At 54.3% G+C, this 18377-nt stretch overlaps 1 protein-coding gene across 4 annotated transcripts in view; it reads right to left on the reverse strand.

Moving 5' to 3' along the window:
* EPHB2 (EPH receptor B2) overlaps positions 1–18377 on the reverse strand; it is a 123656-nt gene that overhangs the window by 65774 nt on the left and 39505 nt on the right. For all 4 annotated transcript variants that reach the window (XM_079326068.1, XM_079326066.1, XM_079326067.1 and 1 more), the window contains exon 3: positions 17473–18157. In XM_079326068.1, coding sequence (XP_079182194.1) covers positions 17473–18157 — 685 coding nt within the window. The remainder of the gene's footprint in view (positions 1–17472; positions 18158–18377) is intronic.

The following is an 18377-nucleotide window of genomic DNA, read 5'->3' on the forward strand; positions in this document are numbered from 1 at the left end:
CTGCTGCTCTTCCCTGCAGCAGGGGGGGCACAGCAGAGCCCTGCAGCCCTGCTGGAACCTTGGCTGGTTCTGAGCCACCACCCCAGCAGAGAGCAAGGACACCTGAGAGGAGGCACTGGGCTCACAGGAGCCTTGGGCCCTGCCCCAGCTCACCCAGGAGACACTGCCAGGTGAGAAGGACACTGAGAATTGCTGTGGGTGTGCTGGGAGAGGGTCCTTGGCAGGGCAGGGCAGGGCTGGGTTGGGTTGGGGTGTTGCTGCATCACAGATGGCCCCAGAGCAAGGAACAGGATGGGTTTAATGTCCCTCCCACCCAAACCAGCCCATGACCCAAAGGATGCTGCACTGGGGATGGGCTCAGGCCAGGGGCACCTCTCCAGCAGGAACCATTGACCAGGTCACACCTTATGGACACCTCCCTCCTTCCCCAGTGTCACAGTGCTGTCACAAGGGATGGGGGCACAAAGCTCCCCTCAGTGGGTGCTGCCAGCAGGACCAGAGCAGAGAGGGCACTGCCCATGCTCCCACAGGCACTGCACAAATTTGGGGTTCAGGCTCCTTCTCCCATCCAAGTGCTGGATCCTCAGCCAAAGCACAGCACCCAGCAATGAATCCCCCCACGAGTCTGGCCTGCTCCAAAATGTGGAGAATCCCTTCTCTCATTAGCTTGCTCTAGTGGTTAACCACTTAGAAACACATGCCTAATTTTAAAAATTTGTTTACCTTCTGTTTAACCCTCCCAGTTCTTGTTATCCCTCCCTTTGGCAGATCAAAAGCCCTTTAGAGGCTCAGCTTTCCTTCTGGTAATCATCTCACCTAATCTTCATTATGAGAAGTCACTGAGCTTTTCAGTCCCCAGTGGAAGAGCATTTTCCATGGCTCTTGGAACCACATTTGTCTTTCCCTGCAGCCCCTCCAGGTTTATTTTCAATATTCCACTTGCACCTGGCAGGGCAGGGTGCTCTGCTCACCTGGAGGCATTTTTGCTCACCTGGAGGCATTTTTCTGACCTCAGGCTACAGGACAGGCAAATTTTGCATTTAATTCCTCATCTGAGATGTAGCTTGGCATGACCTCCCAAATTTCCTTACTTGCTGTTTTATCAGCAGAGATTTCCCACTCCCTACCAATCACAGCAGGTCTGGATGCACCTGACCCATGCTGGGCTCTTCCCTCATGCACCTCAAGATCATATTTAGAATATTTCAGCTTGGAAAAGCCCTCTGACATCATGGAGTCCACTTAAACCATGTCCCAGGTGCCACACCAACAGAGCCCTGGGGAGCCTCTTTCTCTTTGACAACCCTTTCAGTGACGAGATCTCCCTAATATCCAATGTAAACCTCCCCTGGCACAATCTGATTTTTTTCCCTCCATTTCATCACTTTTTACTTGAGGAGCAATCCCAGCCTGGCCCCAGCACCTTTCCAGGGTTTGCTGAGCCTGCAGAGCAGAGTGGTGCTTGGCTCAAGCTGGCATCATTGTCCTGGCACAGGAGGATCCATGGCAGCCCAGGGATGGTGGGAAGGCACCTCTGGGGTCACAGAAGGGCTCAGGGCAGCTGTGTGCAGCCAAGCCTTGGGAATTCCTGAGGAAATTCCTTCCTGCAGGACCTGGCAGCACCAGTGGGGGCTTGGCTCTTCCCTTTTATCATGGCCCCACACAGAGCTGGGGCTGTGAGATCCCTGCTTGGGTTTCCTTCCCCAGCCTCCCCCCTGCACTGAAATCCAGCCAAAGCAGCAGCAGCAGCTCAGCCAGACCCCTCCACCATTGCACACAGCATGAGAATCAGCCCTGCTGCTCAGAGCTGGGAAAGAGACACCACAGGAAGGCTCTGGCAGCCCCAGAGCACTGAGAGCTGCAAAGGAGGCCAAAAATCCCCACCCAGGCTGAAAATCAGGATATGCTGAGCTGGAATGGACTCACAGGGATCACCCAGTCCCACTGCTGGCCCTGCACAGACACCCCAACAATCCCACCCTGTCCAAACCCTCCTGGAGCTCTGGCAGCCCTGGGGCTGTGCCCATTCCCTGGGCAGTGCCAGCCCCCTCTGGGGAAGAACCTTTCCTGAAATCCAACCTAAACCTGACAGAGCTCCAGCCACCCCTGGTGCTGCCCCTGATCACAGAGAGCAGAGATCAGTGCTCTCACAAGGAAACTGAAACTGTGCTGAGTGTCCCCTCAGCCCCCTCCTCCGCAGGGACACCCACCAAGGGTGACCCCACTGCACAAAGCACAGATGGCACCCCCAGACTGGCACATGGGGGCAGATGATGCTGGACAAGCAGCTGCCCTGGGGGCTGGGGGTGACCAGTGACATGGGACAGACTCCTGGTGTCCCCAAATCAGCCAGAGCTGCCACAGAGCAATGGGAAGATCTCCAGGTGCTGAATGAGTGGGCAAGAGCACTGCAAATGAAATTCAGAAGTGACAAAAGGAAACTAATGCACTTGGGGGAAAAGAGCCCTAATTATACAAACACAATGATGGGCACTAAATTAGCTATTAACATGCAGGGAGGGGATCTCACAGCACTAGAGATAATGCTCTGAAAACAACGGTTCAAAGCTCATCCATCATCAAAAAAAATGAGAAAATGTAAGGAATGATGAAGAAAGGAGCCCAGTGCAGAGCAGGAATGTCATTAAGCCATGCTGGAGGAAGTGCTGGCAGTGGTGGTCACCTCCAGCCAAGGGTGTGAGAGAGCTGATAAAAATGATCAGGGACACAGAGCAGCCTGCACATGGAGAGTCAATCAACTCAGAGCTCCACGGGAAAAGAGGCCACTCATGGAGGGACATAAAGCCATCAGAGGGTGGGAGACAGGAATGGGAATAGATTGCTTGCAATTTCATACAGTGTGCAAGGACATATTTTAACATGGTGCATAATTAAATTGCATAACTTACTGCCACAGGCACCCTGGGCAATATGCACAGCATGGTAGGGGACAGGAGGAATCATCACTCATCCACCCCTTATTTCTCTGCTGTCTGGCCAGTGCAGAGCTCCAGGGTGCTGCTGGAAATGTCATGTTTATCCCCAATACATGGGGACTGGCCCTTAGACACCTCCTGGATGTTTCTGGGTCTGCCCAGACCAGCTGCTTGGCACCTCTGGGACCCTCCAGCTGCCAAGAGCTGCAGCCAGCAGCTGCCCAGGAGACACAAGCTGCTGGATGTCACACCCCAGCCCCACACAGCTCCTGCTGAGCCCTGTCAGCAATGCCACACTGGAGCTGAGAGTGAAGGGGCTGCCAAACAGAGACTGCAGGGCAAGGGACAGGTGCCATCTCCCCATGAGAACAGCAGGACCCCCAGAACCATGGAGATTGCACTGAGGAACCTGGCTCTGTCCCTGGAACCCCAGCATTCCACAGTGTCACACTGTGGGGTGTGAACTGTGCCCCAGACCCCCCAGCATCCCATGATATCACACTATGGAGTGTGGATTGTATCCCCAGACCCCCCAGCATCCCATGATATCACACTGTGGAGTGTAGCCTATAACCCCAGCATCCCATAATGTCCCACTATGAACCATGGACTGTGCCCCAAGGCTCCCAGAATTCCATGATGTCACATTATGGACTGTGGATTGTATCCCCAGACCCCCCAGCACTCCATGATGTCACACTATGAATCATGGACTGTGTCCCTGAGACCTCAGCATCCCATCATGTCACATTATGGACTGTGGATTGTATCCCCAGAACCCCCAGCATTTTATAATGTCCCACTATGAACCATGGACTGTGTCCCTGAGACCCCATTTCCCATGGTGTCACACTATGAACCATGCACTGTGTCCCCCATTTTCCATGCTGTCACACTCTGGAGCCTGCACTGTGTCCCCCATTTCCCCATGGTGTCACACTATGAACCATGCACTGTGTCCCCCATTTCCCATGGTGTCACACTATGAACCATGCACTGTGTCCCCCATTTCCCATGGTGTCACACTCTGCACCATGCACTGTGTCCCCCATTTTCCATGCTGTCACACTCTGGAGCATGCACTGTGTCCCCCATTTCCCCATGGTGTCACACTATGAACCATGCACTGTGTCCCCCATTTCCCCATGGTGTCACACTATGAACCATGCACTGTGTCCCCCATTTTCCCATGGTGTCACACTATGAACCATGCACTGTGTCCCCCATTTTCCATGCTGTCACACTCTGGAGCATGCACTGTGTCCCTGTCACCCCAGCACCCCCAGCCCAGCATCTCTGAGCCCTGCTCCTTGTCCCTGCCCAGTGCTCATTTCTCAGCAGGGAATGGGAGCTGCAGAATTAACTGGAGAAGACAGAGCAGTGTCAGGCTGTTAGAGGCTCAAAAAGGATCCTGGCTCCCCTGAGCCCCAAGGCTGAGCACTCACCATGCCCATTTAACAGCCCAACACTTCCAAGGCAGGCAGGGGCCTCCCCACTGGCTCTTCCTGCCTCACCTGTCCCTCAGGACACCATTAGCACCTGGAAAGGGAGAGGCCATGGCCTGGGCAGGGCTGGGGGCTGCAGCACAGCCTGGGCTCCTATTTTTGGAAACAGCATCCCAGAGGGCTGCAGTGGATGCTGCTTGTTCTCCTGCCAAGCCCTGACTGCTTGGAAAGTTTGGTTTGGAGTTATTCAAGCACAGAGAGGGGGTTATTGCTTAGGAGGGGGGGGGGGTGTTCAGATTTATTTAGTTATTTTTCTGAGTGTGTTTCAGGTGAGGAAGGCCCGATTTGGGCTGCCCTGCAGGAAGGGGATGCAGAGTCATGGCTCACCCAGCAGAGTTATTGAAAAGGGTGTGCTCAGCCAGGCAAGACACCCCTTTCTCCACAGCTCAAACACATCCATCCCCACTTTCCACCCTGTGCTCCCTCTGGCTGTCCCCACCAGGCAGGAAAACCTGGACAGGGGCAGGCAGGGCTGCTCCAGGAGCCAGCCCAGGAGGCAGGACAGCCCCTCCTGCCCCCCAGCTGCTCCCCAGCCCAGAGCTGATGATAAAGAAACCTCTGTGCAGCTCCAGGGAAGTGGGACTGCACAGGGCACAAAGCCTCCTGCAGCTGTGTGTTTGCAAACAACCCAGCTGAGCTGTGAAGAGGGGCTGAAAGCAGTAATTGTCTTTAATTAAAGGAGGTTGGAGGCATCTCAAGCTTTGACAAAAGACATTTCCAGTCTGCTAGCAGCTCCAGCACTCGGTGCTGCTGCAGCCACAGGGGTTCAAAGTGATGGTGACAGTGGGGACAGGGGGACAGCAGTGCCAGGGCAGAGCCACATGTGCCCAGGGCAGTGAGCAGGACACACCTCACTCCAAGGGGGATGCAGGCAGCCAGCAGGACTGAATACCTGGCACCCCTGGGAACCCAGATGTGGGCCAGATGTGGCTGTGTGGGGAGCCAGCCTGAGGCATCCCACCCTGCTGCTGGAGCTGGCTGTGTGCAGTGTCACCCCAGCCCTGCCCTGCACACAGCCAGGCCACAGCCCAGGCACCAAGAGCTGCTGCTGCACCTCCCCCTGGGCTAATTAACGAATCCTGCTCGTTAGGCAGCTCCCTGGGCTGGCACAGAGCTCTGCTGTGGTGTTACATCCTTCAAAGCTCATGTTGGGCTCCACAGCCTGAGCTGACACACACAGGACCCCCACCCACCAACCCTTCCCAGGGAGAAGGAGGAGAACCCCAGCCAAGCTCTGAGCACAGGGAGATTAACAGTGTCCCCTGAGGCTCAGGGTACCACAATGCCTCCCCCTCCTCCTCCTCCTCCATCCCTAGGCTGAGGCTCCCCAGGGAGGGGCTGCTGCCCACCATCCATCCTCTGCCTCCTCCTCCCACCTTTGCTTTTGGCCTTCCAGCACATCAGCATGCAGGAAAGCACTGCTCTGGTTTCCATGGAAACCCCATCACGGGGAGGGGCACCCCCAAAATGTATGGAACAGTCAGTCTGGTGTGGCTTTGGTGGTCCCACGTGTCCTGCCACCCCACCCTGGCTTGGCAACACACTGCTGGGCTCCCCACAGCCCTTCTGGGGTCAGGAAACTGGGGTGGGGGGAGGAATTCTCAGAGAAACATCACTGCCTCTCTTCTTGTTGCCCAGAGCAGCTGTGGCTGCCTCTGGATGTGTCCAAGGTCAGGCTGGACAGGGCTGGGAGAAACCTGGGACAGTGGAAGGTGTCCCTGCCATGGCAAAGGGGGCACTGGGTGAGGTTTAAAGTCCCTTCAACCCAAACCATTCCAGGATTCTTCAGGCAGGACTGAGCACAGCACATGGTTCAGTCTGATCCCTCTGCTCTGCTCTGCTCTGCTCTGCACACTCTGCTCCAGCTCTGTCCCCTTCATGCCATGCTCTCAATTCTGCCTTGCACCTGGAAATGCTGAAAACCAGCCCCTGGACAAGGGGAAACCCCCACCATGGCTCCTGCAAAGATGCAGAGAGCCAAATTCACCCAAAATCACAGCCCAGGGGACCCACCCTGTGTGCTGGGCAGGTCCCCATGTGAATATTTTTGCCTGGGAAATCCTGGAAAGAGCAGCCATGCTCTAATTCAAGAAACACAAAAACAAACTGGGATCACTTCCATCTGTGCCAGACAGCAAAACTTTCAAGAAGAAGGAAAAAAAAAAAAAAAAAAAAAAAAAAAGACCCGTGTTAATTATAGGGTATCACAAAGATACACACACTCAGATTTGTCACTGTTTCCAGATTAGCTCTGCACATGGTGACAACATGAGTGAGCACGGGGCAGAGTGACATTCCTCTGCTGCTTCTAATCCCCTTTGGGAGGCAGGAACAGCTAGCAGAGTAACCACTGACTGAGGGTGAAGCAGAGCTCCTGCCAGCTCCTTTTATAGAATCCCTGTGGCTGGAAAAGCCCTCTCAAAGCATCCAGTGCAATCATTAACCCAGCACTGTCACATCCTCCATACACACCTCCCCAGGTGCCACCTCCAGCTGCTGTTTAAACACCTCTAGGGATGGGGATTCCACACCTGCCCTGTGCCAGCCCCTGACCACCCTTCCCATGAAGAAATTTCCCAAATATCCAACTGAATCTACCCTGGCACAGCTTGAGGCTGTTTGCCCTCATTGTCTGGGAGCAGAACCTGACCCCACCTGGCTGTCCCCTCCTGGCAGGGGTTTGTGCAGAGTGAGAAATCCCCCTGAGCCTCCCTTGCTTTCCTGAGCCCCTTTCCAGCTCCCTCAGACTCATGCTCCAGACCTCTCTCCAGCTCTATTCCTGTCTCTGGACACACTCCAGGAAGGTGCTCAGGCTGGGATTTGCCTGCATGGAAAAGCAAGCTGGAGAAAACCTGGAGGTTATTTTTCCTACAACACCTCCCTCATCTCTTACTCTCCAGCTGGTGCTACAGGTTCATTCCCAGGGTGTAAACTGAGAGTAAAACATCACCATTCCTGCCTGGACCCATGGCAGAGCTGATGGTACCTGTGAAGGTGAGAGGTGGCAGTGCTGGCTGCCCCCAGAGCAGGAAGGCTTTAATCCATCACTGGGGTGCACTGCAGGGAAAGGGGAATGAGAAGCTTCTCTGTGTATGAGTCATTCCCCAAATGTTTCTTCTATTCCTGTTTTCCCTGCTTTTCCTCACTCTGTTTCATTAATGAGGCTGCACTGACAGGCTCAGAATTAATTCTGCTCAAGGAAATTGCTGCAGCAGGAGCATTTCCACTGGGACAAACCCTCCTGAGCTATCTTCAGCTCTGGGAATCCTCTGGGTGATGGCTGGCATGAGGAATCACCTCCTTCTCCTTCCTGGAGATCCCTGGAGCCACAGGTGGCTCTGTAGGATCCCAACCCATCCAGGCTGCACTGAACTAACCTGGAGGCTTTGGGCATTTTGATATTTGAATAACAAACCCTTTCTCATGTGGTCATTCACTGCTCTCTCTGCTGCTGTTCCTGTGCAGCTGCTGGTGTAACAACCACAGAGCTCTTGGGATCATGATGTTTTGGAAGGAAATTGCTGGCTGTGGTTTCAGCCTTAACAATGGTTTTGAACACAGGGTCTCTGTGAGCTCCAGAAGTGTCAGTAGTCTGAAAGTGCCAAAAAGACTCTAAAAGAAGGAGGCTGCCATCCTTAAAAGCTGTCAGCACTCAGATCCTGAAGACATTCCCCCAAAATGCAGTTTGAATTTGCTCCTGGTCATGGGTCATTTCCAGCCTGTGGATCTCCAAGGGGGCTCTCACTTGGTGGTGGTACCCACATGGAGCTGGGGGCCAGCCCAGGTGCCTGGGGAGCAGAAACCACACCCAAGCACAAGATTCCCTCTGGCCAACTGAAAACATCCATTTCTGCTGAGGCCTCCTCTCAGTTTCTGACAGCAGGAGCAAAGCCAAACCCCCTGGGTTACCTGCAACACCTGGGCAGGTGTCACTTCAACATGCTGAGGAGGAGAGATCTCACTCTCTGAGGATGCTGCTGCAGACACCTGGAAAGGCTTCACAGGCTGTCACAGTGTCACACAGGTCCCTTTTTGGGTGCCAAAACACAGAGCTGCTGGCTCCAGGTCTGACCACAACCCTTTCCTGCCTCCTCCCCCTCCCAGGCTGCTTTTCAGACCCAATGATTTTTTACTTTCCTGCTCATGCTGCTCCCTGTTCCCCCTTTTCCAGACCCCAGTTTCTGGTTCTACAACCAGTTTCCCCAGTACCTGGAGTCCAGCAGAAGCAGCTGGGCAGGGGGTGGCTGCTCTGGGGGAGGAAAACTCCAAATTCCTGCTGGAGCTCACAGCAGGGAGAAGTCAAGGATGTGGTTCAGAGTTTGGGGAGCATCCAAAGAATGAGGATGGGGAAGGGTCTGGAAGGGGGGGCAGGAGGTGTTTAAGTTCCAACCACCCACACAAGCACTGGCCATCACTCAGCAATGTCACCAAACTTAAGGTCTCCTTCAAAACATGACAATAAAAATGTCTTTTCCTTGGCCAAACCTAATTAAACCTTGTTTGAAGTTTGGTCTGTGTTAACAGAGCCACTGTATGAGCTATGAACACTTTGATTCCATTTCCCAACCTTTATGGAGACTTTTCTGTACATTCCCAGTGATAGATTATGTTTCTAAGGCATATGGGGAACAATAATGAGTTTCCCTGGAGCTAATTAAGCTAATCATGGCTTATAGATTAAATTCTCTGTAAGGTTTTTACCTTGTGTGGCTGAAATCAAAGAGCTGTGCTCTTACTGAGCACATCTGACTCATCTGACATCAGAAAAAACTTTAAATCAGCACAGACAATGTTGGAGGGTATTTCCCAAAATTAAGTGTTCAACACAATCTCTTGGCTTTGGTCCAACTTGCTGAAAATTTTCGAATGTAAAAGAAAAAAAATCCTCAGAAGCAGTATTTTCTCCAATTTTCCTCAAGTTACATATGATGAAGAATATTCTCTTCCTGCCCTATAGAAACCCAGCACTGTGAGGAATTCAAGGAAAAAAATCCTCCTTACCCCCAAGATCTCTGAGCACTTTCAATCAAAGGAAAAAGCTAACAGCAAAAACCCCACATTCCCTTCATTTTATGGCAATAATGAGTTAAAATCCTGGAATCCTGGGCCTGAATCCCAGCTATTCATTCCAGCTCCTATTAATGTTTACCACTTTCCTCAGAAAAAAAAAAAAAAAAAAAAAAAAAAAAAAAAAAAAAAAAAAAAAAAGGAGGGGGGAGCAGGGGAAAGGGAGGCCAAGGAAGGAGGGAGAGGAAGAATAAATTCTGCTCTGCCACTAGCACAGATCTCTGCTCACATGGGTGCAGCAGCAATGTGATACAAAATGCTGTTTCATCTGTAAAAAATATGTCAGGGAGAGATTTTCTCCTGGGTGACATCAGCTCCAGGGGAGTGGGGGGACAGAGGGGACTCTGCTGGCACTCACATCTCAGCACAGTGGGATGAAGGGAGCAGCCTGTCCCAAAGTGGGAAGGGGGCAGAGACCAACCCTGCAGCTCTTCAAGGTCCCTTCCAACCCAAATCACTGTGAAACCTGGAGCAGAGGGATGAGGGCTGGGGCAGACTGGCAATGCACAACTCCTCCATGGCTCTCTGAGGAATGGCCATCCCTGCCATCAGGAAAACACTGCTGGGGTTTGCTGGACATGAGATCTCCATCCTTTCCTCCATCCCAAGGGATCTGTGAGCTGCTCACACTGATAAATGAGGAGATGCTGTTGCACTCTGGGCTCCCCCAGGCTGCTCCAGGTCACCCCAGCATCCTGCTGAGATCTTTCCTGCAGCATCACAGCAGGGCTGGGAAAGCTCTGCAACCTCCTGCTCTCAAAATCCACTCTCACATCCTGGGAAACCTCATCTCCTCCCTTCCTCTGTAGAGGAAAGACTTCTGTGGAAGGTGTCAGTCCATTCCTTGTCTTGAAAGCAAAATGAGAAAGGAATTCTCCTTTCCTTTGTTTCCCAAGAAGGTGCATTTCCCATTCCAAAGTGAGTGGTGCATCTTCCCTCCTCTTGCCCCACTCCTGTGACCCTCCCTGTGAGATCAGCATCTCCTGGGGCTTCACAACAAGCAAAGCACTACCTCAGCCCCCTGTGTGACACCCCCTTGCTCTGCCCAGCTCCCCTGGTCCCATCCCCAGCCCCCAGACCCAAACCCCACCAGGAACGTGCAGAGCACCAGGCAGGTGCAGAGCAGCTCCCAGAGCAGCTGCAGCCTCCAGCCCTAATTGGATTCACAACTTGGAGAGGTCAGCAAGAAGAATCAAAGGCATGGAAAGAAAGAAGCTGTATTCTTGCTTCCCAGACAGAGAGGGAGGAGAAGGAGAAGCCCCAAAAGCAGCATCCAACAATGCCACCAAGCCCAGGCCGGCTGGGAGCATTCAAATTGTCAACAGGGCTGCAGAAAAGGCAGACAAATTCCTGTTTTGTACTTGGGAAGCAGCCAGGTGATGTCATCAGCCTCGAGGATGATGGTGGAATACTTTCCATTCCAGCAGTAACTCAAGATGTTAAATAGCAGCCACTGGAGTTGAACATTGCTCCATCAGGCTGTCAGGGCAGCACCCAGCCCCTGATGGGCTGGGGCACACTCCACACTCACTTCCCACACGCTGGGAGGCAACAGGGTGTTCCAGAGATGGAGGAAAAGCCATTTGCTAAATGAGGCAGTTGTGGCTATTTTAGGATTGCAGGGTCAGTACCCATCAAACAAAGCAGTGACAGCTCCAGGACTGGGTCAGCACAGGATTAAAGGGAGGCACTGCCAACCTGTGTGCACTTAGGGAAAACAGATTTCAGGCAAATTAGCCTTGTGGGGGTTTTTGATGCAATTACAAGATTGACTAGGGGGGGATAATGGCATTAATGTCACACACCCAAACCTCTGCAGAGCCTTTCCCTGGCCAGCACATGGGATATTTGGATTCTGAAATCAGTGGCTCCACTGACACCGTGGGACATCCTTGATGAATTAAAACTTGGCAGGCAAACACTGAGGATCTGAGCAGGGCTGCTCCTGCTGCAGCCAGCACATGTGCCTCTGGGCTCTTTAACATTTTTATCAATGACCCAGCAGAGAGCCCAGAGTGTTCCCAATGAAGTTAGCTGCTGACATGTGGTAAATACTGAGAATGAAGGGTTCCTGATGCAGCAACCCCTGGGGAGCTGGGCACGAGCATCTCACTGTCAAATCACACCTACAGGGGCAAGGATGAACTCCCAGCTCTCCCAAACCCACAAGGAAGGATGAGGATTCTTCAGAAGCACCCAGAGAAATGCCACTGCCAGAATGGTTAAACAAAGGGGGGCAGAGGGAATCTCAGCATCCCCTCCAGAGTGTCTGAGTGCCACGAGCAGCCTGTGTGTGGGGAGCTGCATCTGCCAAGGGAAAGGCTAAAGCAGTGCCAAGGGCTGGCAAGAGCCAGAAAAGTTGGCTGAAAACCTTTCCAGAGGAGCATGGGCCAAAGATGAGGCAGGCACACAGAGCACAGAGGTGTGGGGCTGGAGGGGCTCCCTGAGCTGGGAGCACAGTGCTGTAAGGAGGCAGGGAAAACCTCTGGAAGCATTTACTGGGCAGCTCTCTGTCTCTGGAAACATTTCCAGAACAATTGGCTGTATCTGCTCCAGTTCAAGCAGGAATGCTTCCTGGAAGAACTCGATTACCCCTAGAGCTTTACAATTTATTGGCTGGGCCCAGCACTATCAGAGGAGGCCCAGACCCCAAACAGGCCCAGAGCCATAAATAGCCTCTTATCATGGAAACATCACGTCCTGTGGGCCCTGGCTGCCAGCTCTGTGCTGGACAGGCCCTGCTCCAGCACACTGGGAAGCTGCTCTGAGCCCTCAGCACAGACCTGGGCCCCTCCAAATCCCCAGCACAGCTTGGCTGCTTCCCACCCACTGTGCTGGAGGGATGGCTCAGGGTCCTTGTCACACAGTTGTCACACATCTCCCACACACAGTGGGCTGGTGGCAGGTTTGCTGCTCTGGGTATCAGAATCATGGCAGGGAATGGGACCCTGCTGAGACCTGGGGCTCCACCTTGAGATGCAAAATCAGAGAATCCCAGAATGGTTTGGGTTGAAGTCTTAAAAGTCATCCAGTCCCATCCCTGCTGTGGAGGGACACCTTCCACTGTCCCAGCTGCTCCAGCCCTGTCCAGCCTGGCCCTGGACACTGCCAGGGATCCAGGGGCAGCCACAGCTGCTCTGGGCACCTCCCCACCTTCAGACAGGAATTCCTTCCCAATATCCCATCCAGCCCTGCCCTTGGTCCATCTGAAACCATTCCCTGTGTGCTGTCCCTCCATCCCTTGTCCCCAGTCCCTCTCCAGCTCTCCTGGAGCCCCTTCAGGCTCTGCAAGGTGCTCTGAGGTATCTCTGGAGCCTTCTCTTCTCCAGATGAGCACCCCCAGCTCTCCCAGCCTGGCTCTGGAGGGGCTCCAGCCCCCTGAACATCTCTGTGGCCTCCTCCTGACTCAGTCCAGCAGCTCCACATCCTTCTGATGCTGGGGAGCCCAGAGCTGGAGGCAGCATTGCAGGAGGGTCTCACAAAAGTGGACCAGAGGGGCATAGAACAGAGAAGAGAGCTGAGAGCACAGCCTGAAAGTGACCTGGCTTCTCCCCATCAGGTGACAGCTCCTTCCCTCCTCTGAAAGCCTGTGACCCCAAGGGATGATACCAGATGTCTGACAGCCAGAGAGTGTCACCACCAGCTGGTGCAGGGCAAAACCATCCCTGGCCCTCCCAGAGCAGCACCCTCAGTGCTGTGTGAACACAAAGAGAATGCAGGGAGCAGAGATACCCTGCTGGGATGGAGAGGAGCTGCAGAGGGCATGGAGGGCTGAAGTGCTGGGAGCAGAAGCCAGCAGCTGCTGTCCCTGAGCAGGCACAGCAGGGTCCATCCCTGCCCAGCCAGGCTGCAGAGCACAATGGCTCTGCCTCTGCTGGGGCTGAGAGCAGCCAATGCATACAGGAGGGAGAAACGTGTTCAGTGTGCTGCATGGGAGGGGAGGGGAGGGGGAGCCAAGACAAAGAACAGGGAGATGGAGAGAAAAGACACAGGCAGGGAGCAGAAGGTGAAGCAGGGAGGATGGGGCTGGGGGAGCCAGGGAGGAGCAGAGAGGAGCAGGGAGGAGCAGAGCCAGCCCCTCACAGGGCCCTGTGGGAGCAGCAAGCCAGGCCCAGCAAAATGAAAATCTCTTAACCACACAGAATTGTTAACTGCCCCCAAATCCTTTTGTGCTGGGGCTGTGAGCTTAGAAGAGCTTAAGCTGTTAGATGCATGAACTTCCTCCATAAATATCCCTGGTGCATGCTGCTGTGAGCAGGCTGGGGCATTATTAGCCAGATGAAAAACCACCAGAGAAAATGAGCAACTCCTCCCAGCTGCACAGAGGGGCTGGCCATTCCCTGGGATGCCCTTCTGCAGCTGGAGCCCTGGGTGGGGCAGGAGCTGGCCCCCCATGCTCCCTGCCATGTCCTGTTTAGGTGCCTGAGTGAGTGAGAGAAGTTCTCCCCCAAAGCCAGCTCGGATTTGCTTTTGTTTTGCTTCTGGAAAGGGGCCCAGATTCCCTCCCAGCCCTGGAAACACGAGCAAACCTGCCAGCCACATGGAGGAGGGTGTCCCCCAAGGCAGGCAGCTCCACTGCTGCCTCTGCAGGAGCAGGGGCAGGGAGCTGGTGGGAGAGGGTCAGGGATGCAGGGATATATCCCAGGAGGGGTCAGGGATGCAGGGATATATCCCAGGAAGGGTCAGGGATGCAGGGATATATCCCAGGAGGGGTCAGGGATACATCCTGGACATCCTTCCTGAGCACAGCAGGGGCCACCAGCCCCTTCCCAGCCCTTTGTGGGGCTCACTGGGAGGGATGGGATGGGATGGGATGGGATGGGATGGGATGGGATGGGATGGGATGGGATGGGATGGGATGGGAATGCCAACTCTGTACCTGGCTTTCCTCCCAGTCCCCACCCCTCTTCTGGGGGCTGACAGGGAGAAATGGAGGGGGTGTCCCAGACTGGCACAATCCTGGGGTCCCATCCAGCCCTGATTCCATCCCACATGAGAATGGGTATGGGAAGAAGGAATGGGGAAGGCAAAGGCAAAGAGTGAGGGGGAAGGGAAGGGAAGGGAAGGGAAGGGAAGGGAAGGGAAGGGAAGGGAAGGGAAGGGAAGGGAAGGGAAGGGAAGGGAAGGGAAGGGAAGGGAAGGGAAGGGAAGGGAAGGGAAGGGAAGGGAAGGGAAGGGAAGGGAAGGGAAGGGAAGGGAAGGGAAGGGAAGGGAAGGGAAGGGAAGGGAAGGGAAGGGAAGGGAGCCCCAGCAGACCATGGTGTGATTGATGAGGGAGGCTGCACACACAGCTGACGAGGCACTGACCTCCCAAAATCCTGCTGCTGCCCAGACAAAGAGAGAACCCGCCTCTCCCTCCTTCTCCACCCCTCCTGCTCCTGCCTGCTCTGCTCCCCCAGCCCTGCAGGGTCCTGGCAGCTCTGGGACATGCCAGGGGACTGTCCCCCCAGAGGAAGGCACGCCGAGCAGGGCTGGGTCTGCTGGGGAAAACCAGCTAAGATGGAAAAGCTGCCATGAATCACTGGGGCTTTCTGGTGATGCTAAGGATGCTTAACAGGGGAGCTGTAAAACCCCTCTGCCCTTGGAGCAGGGATTAGGCAGCTCAGTTTCAGCAGTATTTCCCTGCTGTCCCATCCCTGCTCAGGCTGGCAGACACTCGATCTGCCCCAGCTCAGTGGGAAGAGGCTTCAGTGCCTAAGTGAGGAGTAGCTGAAATCATGGATATTAAATGATCCCCACAGCACAGCAGGACCTGAATTTTGGTGCATGAGCAGCCCAGCCACCAGCAGCAGCCATGGAGCTCTCTGCACACAGCCTGGAGTCCATACTGAGCACAGCCAGACTGCCCATTCCCCTCTCCAGTGTGTCTGTGTCCCATCACCAGCACCTTCCCCACGTTTGGTTCTACCTGGCCACCCCTTCACAGCCAGCAGAGAGGAGACACAGCTCCTCCCTTGGCTCTGCAGTGACCTCTGACACATCTATAATTGATCTCAGAAGCCCTGGCTCTGCCTGGAGTGTGCTGATGCTATCAGAGGGATTTGGATGTTCAGCCAGGACAGGGGGAAAAAGATCCTGTCTGCACTCTGTGGTTTGCTCCATGCATGGCACAGCTGCAGGTACCCATCACACAGCTCTGCCCATCCCAGCAATGCCAGGAGCTCCTTTCTCAACCTTCCTGAGCCCATGTGTAACTGGACAGGAGCACAGACATCAGCCCAGGGAGGGGGTGCTGAGCATCTAGCTGTCCTGGAGCCACACTGGCTCAGCAGGCACTCACAGTCTGCTCTGAATATCTACAGCAGAGCAGCAGAATATCTACAGAGGCAGAACATCTACAGGGCAGGAAGGCTCAGGCTGTTGAGGAGCACAGGGGCCAGGCAGCCCTGAACCATGTCCCACCCTGGGCCATTTGCACCTCAGCAGGAAACACTGCAGACAAACTGCATCCTCCCACTGCAGCCTTTTGGGTGCACTCCCACTCCCCTCATACAAGAAGAGATTCAGCCCATGCCAATGCACACAGCAAAAATAACAGCACAACAGCCCCAGTATTTTGGAATTTTTGGAAGGCAACTGCAGATTTGTGACATGCACCACATGTGTGTCCCTCCAAGACCTGTAGAGAATGAGTGGCACCAGCAAGAGGTGACAGCCCTGACCCCAGTGGCCCTGGGGAGCTTGAGATGATGCACAGCCTCTGCAAAAGCTGGATGAGTTTGGGACAGGAATTGTTAGATGCATGAACCTCTGCCATAAATATCCCTCGTGCACATGAGCAGGCTGGGGCACTATTAGCCAGATAAAAAACCCAGAGGAGAAAATGAGCAACTCCTTCCAGCTGCACAGAGGGGATGTCCATTCCCTGGTGTGTTGGGTTGATGTGGCCAGAAATGTGCATTCTGTCCCCATCTGCTGCAGCTGGGTGTGGCAGTGACCCTGATCTCCTGGCACATATTATCTGCTAATGGGCCATCTTTAAACCAGCTGGGGCAATCATCTTCATCTTTCCCATGACCCACCCTTCATCCAGGAGGTATCACCTGTTAATGGGCCATTGTTAAAAACTGGGTGTGGCAGCGATTCTTATCCCTGTGGGAGATATCTCCTGTTAATGGGTCATTGTTAAAAACTGGGTGGGGCAGTGACCCTGATCTCCTGGCATACATTATCTGCTAATGGGCCATCTTTAAACCAGCTGGGCAATCATCTTTATCTTTCCACAGCCCATCCTCCCTCCAGGAGATATTTCCTGTTCATGGCCATTGAGTCCCAGTGCATGACTGATAAAATTCCATCATCCCACTGGGAGATGCTCCAGCCAGGGGAGGAGCCAAGCCTTTCCTACCCAGAGAAAAACTGAGATTTTGGACACCAAGGTACCTTCTTTCCACTGGATTCCAGAGGAAAGCCAGACCTTTCCACATCATCCCTGCACCTTCAGAGGAAACTGCACCTTCTCCAGGACCACTGCTCCAGCTGAACCACATCTGCCACTGCAGGAGGATGCAGCCACCATTGAATGGGACTGCTGCCACCACCCTGACTGACTGACGGGTGTCAGCTTGAATTCTGACTCTGGCAGTGCTTGGGATTGTTCTGTGTAATACTGTATTTCTATTTTAATTTTCCTAGTGAAGAACTGTTATTCCTATTTCCATATCTTTGCCTGAGAGTTCCATAATTTCAAAATTATAATAATTTGGAGGGAGGGGGTTTACATTGTACATTTCAAAGAGAAGCTTCTGCCTTTATTGGCAGACATCTGTCCTCCAAACCAGAACATCTGGGATGCCTTTCTCCACCTGGACCTCTGGGTGGGGCAGCACCATGGTCCCCATGCTCCCTGTGAAGACGAGTGAGGAGCTGGGAACACAACCAGCCCGTGCCACCCCTCCCAGGTGGTTCATGCAGATCCCAGATGCAAATCCCAGCAGCAGAGCTGAACCCCTGGACCGTGTTACCTCTGCAGACGGTGCCGTTCTCCACCGACTCGTAGCCAGCCCGGCACATGCAGCGGCCGATGGGCACCAGCCACTCTCCATCACCATTGCAGTACAGCTTGATGGGCACATCCACCTCCTCAGCATTGGCAATGCACGTGCCCCTGGCTGCCACCAGCGAGGTGCTCTCCGCCCCCGACAGCGTCTCCTGGAACACGGCCCCGTTCTGGATGACGCGCGGACACTTGCGGTAGAAGACGCGGACGGCGATCAGGGACATGCAGCCCCCGTAGTCCTGGAAGGCCAGGTAGAAGCCATTCCTGGAGACAGGCCCGAAGCTGCGCACCTCCGTGTTGATCTTCATCACCCGCCCGCCCAGGTCCACCTGCGAGAAGCTCTCGTCAGCAGCAATGGTGTCCACCTTCATCCAGGGGTTCTCCATCCAGCTGGGGAAAGTCTTGGTGGCCGAGTCAACGTCTGACTCGAAATAGTAGAGGTTGAAAGTCTCCTTGCAGGAGCCTGGCACGTTGGGGATGCTGCTGCAGTCCCGGACAGAGAATTTCATCTCCACGTGGATGCGGTGCGCCCCTCGCCTGCGGATGTACTTGGTGCGCAGCCAGTTGTTCTGGCTGGACTCGAAGACGTTGCACACCTGGTAGGTGCGGATGGTGTTCATGTTCTCGTCGTAGCCGCTCACCTCTTCCCACTGTGGGCAGGACGCACACACAGTCAGGGGCTGTGCTGAGCTGCTCCCCCCTCCTCACCTCCTCCCGTCCCCACTGTGTGCCCAGCAGGTTCTGCCAGCCCCAGCTGCCCCTCTCTGTGCCCAGCCCACCCCACAGGCTGCCCCAGAGTGCCCAGCACCCCCCTGCAGGTGCCCTGTACCTGCCTGGGCAGGGTTTGACCCACACACGCTGTGGGGACAC

The sequence above is a fragment of the Erithacus rubecula genome (assembly GCF_903797595.1).
Source record: "Erithacus rubecula genome assembly, chromosome: 24".
Lineage (NCBI taxonomy): Eukaryota > Metazoa > Chordata > Aves > Passeriformes > Muscicapidae > Erithacus > Erithacus rubecula.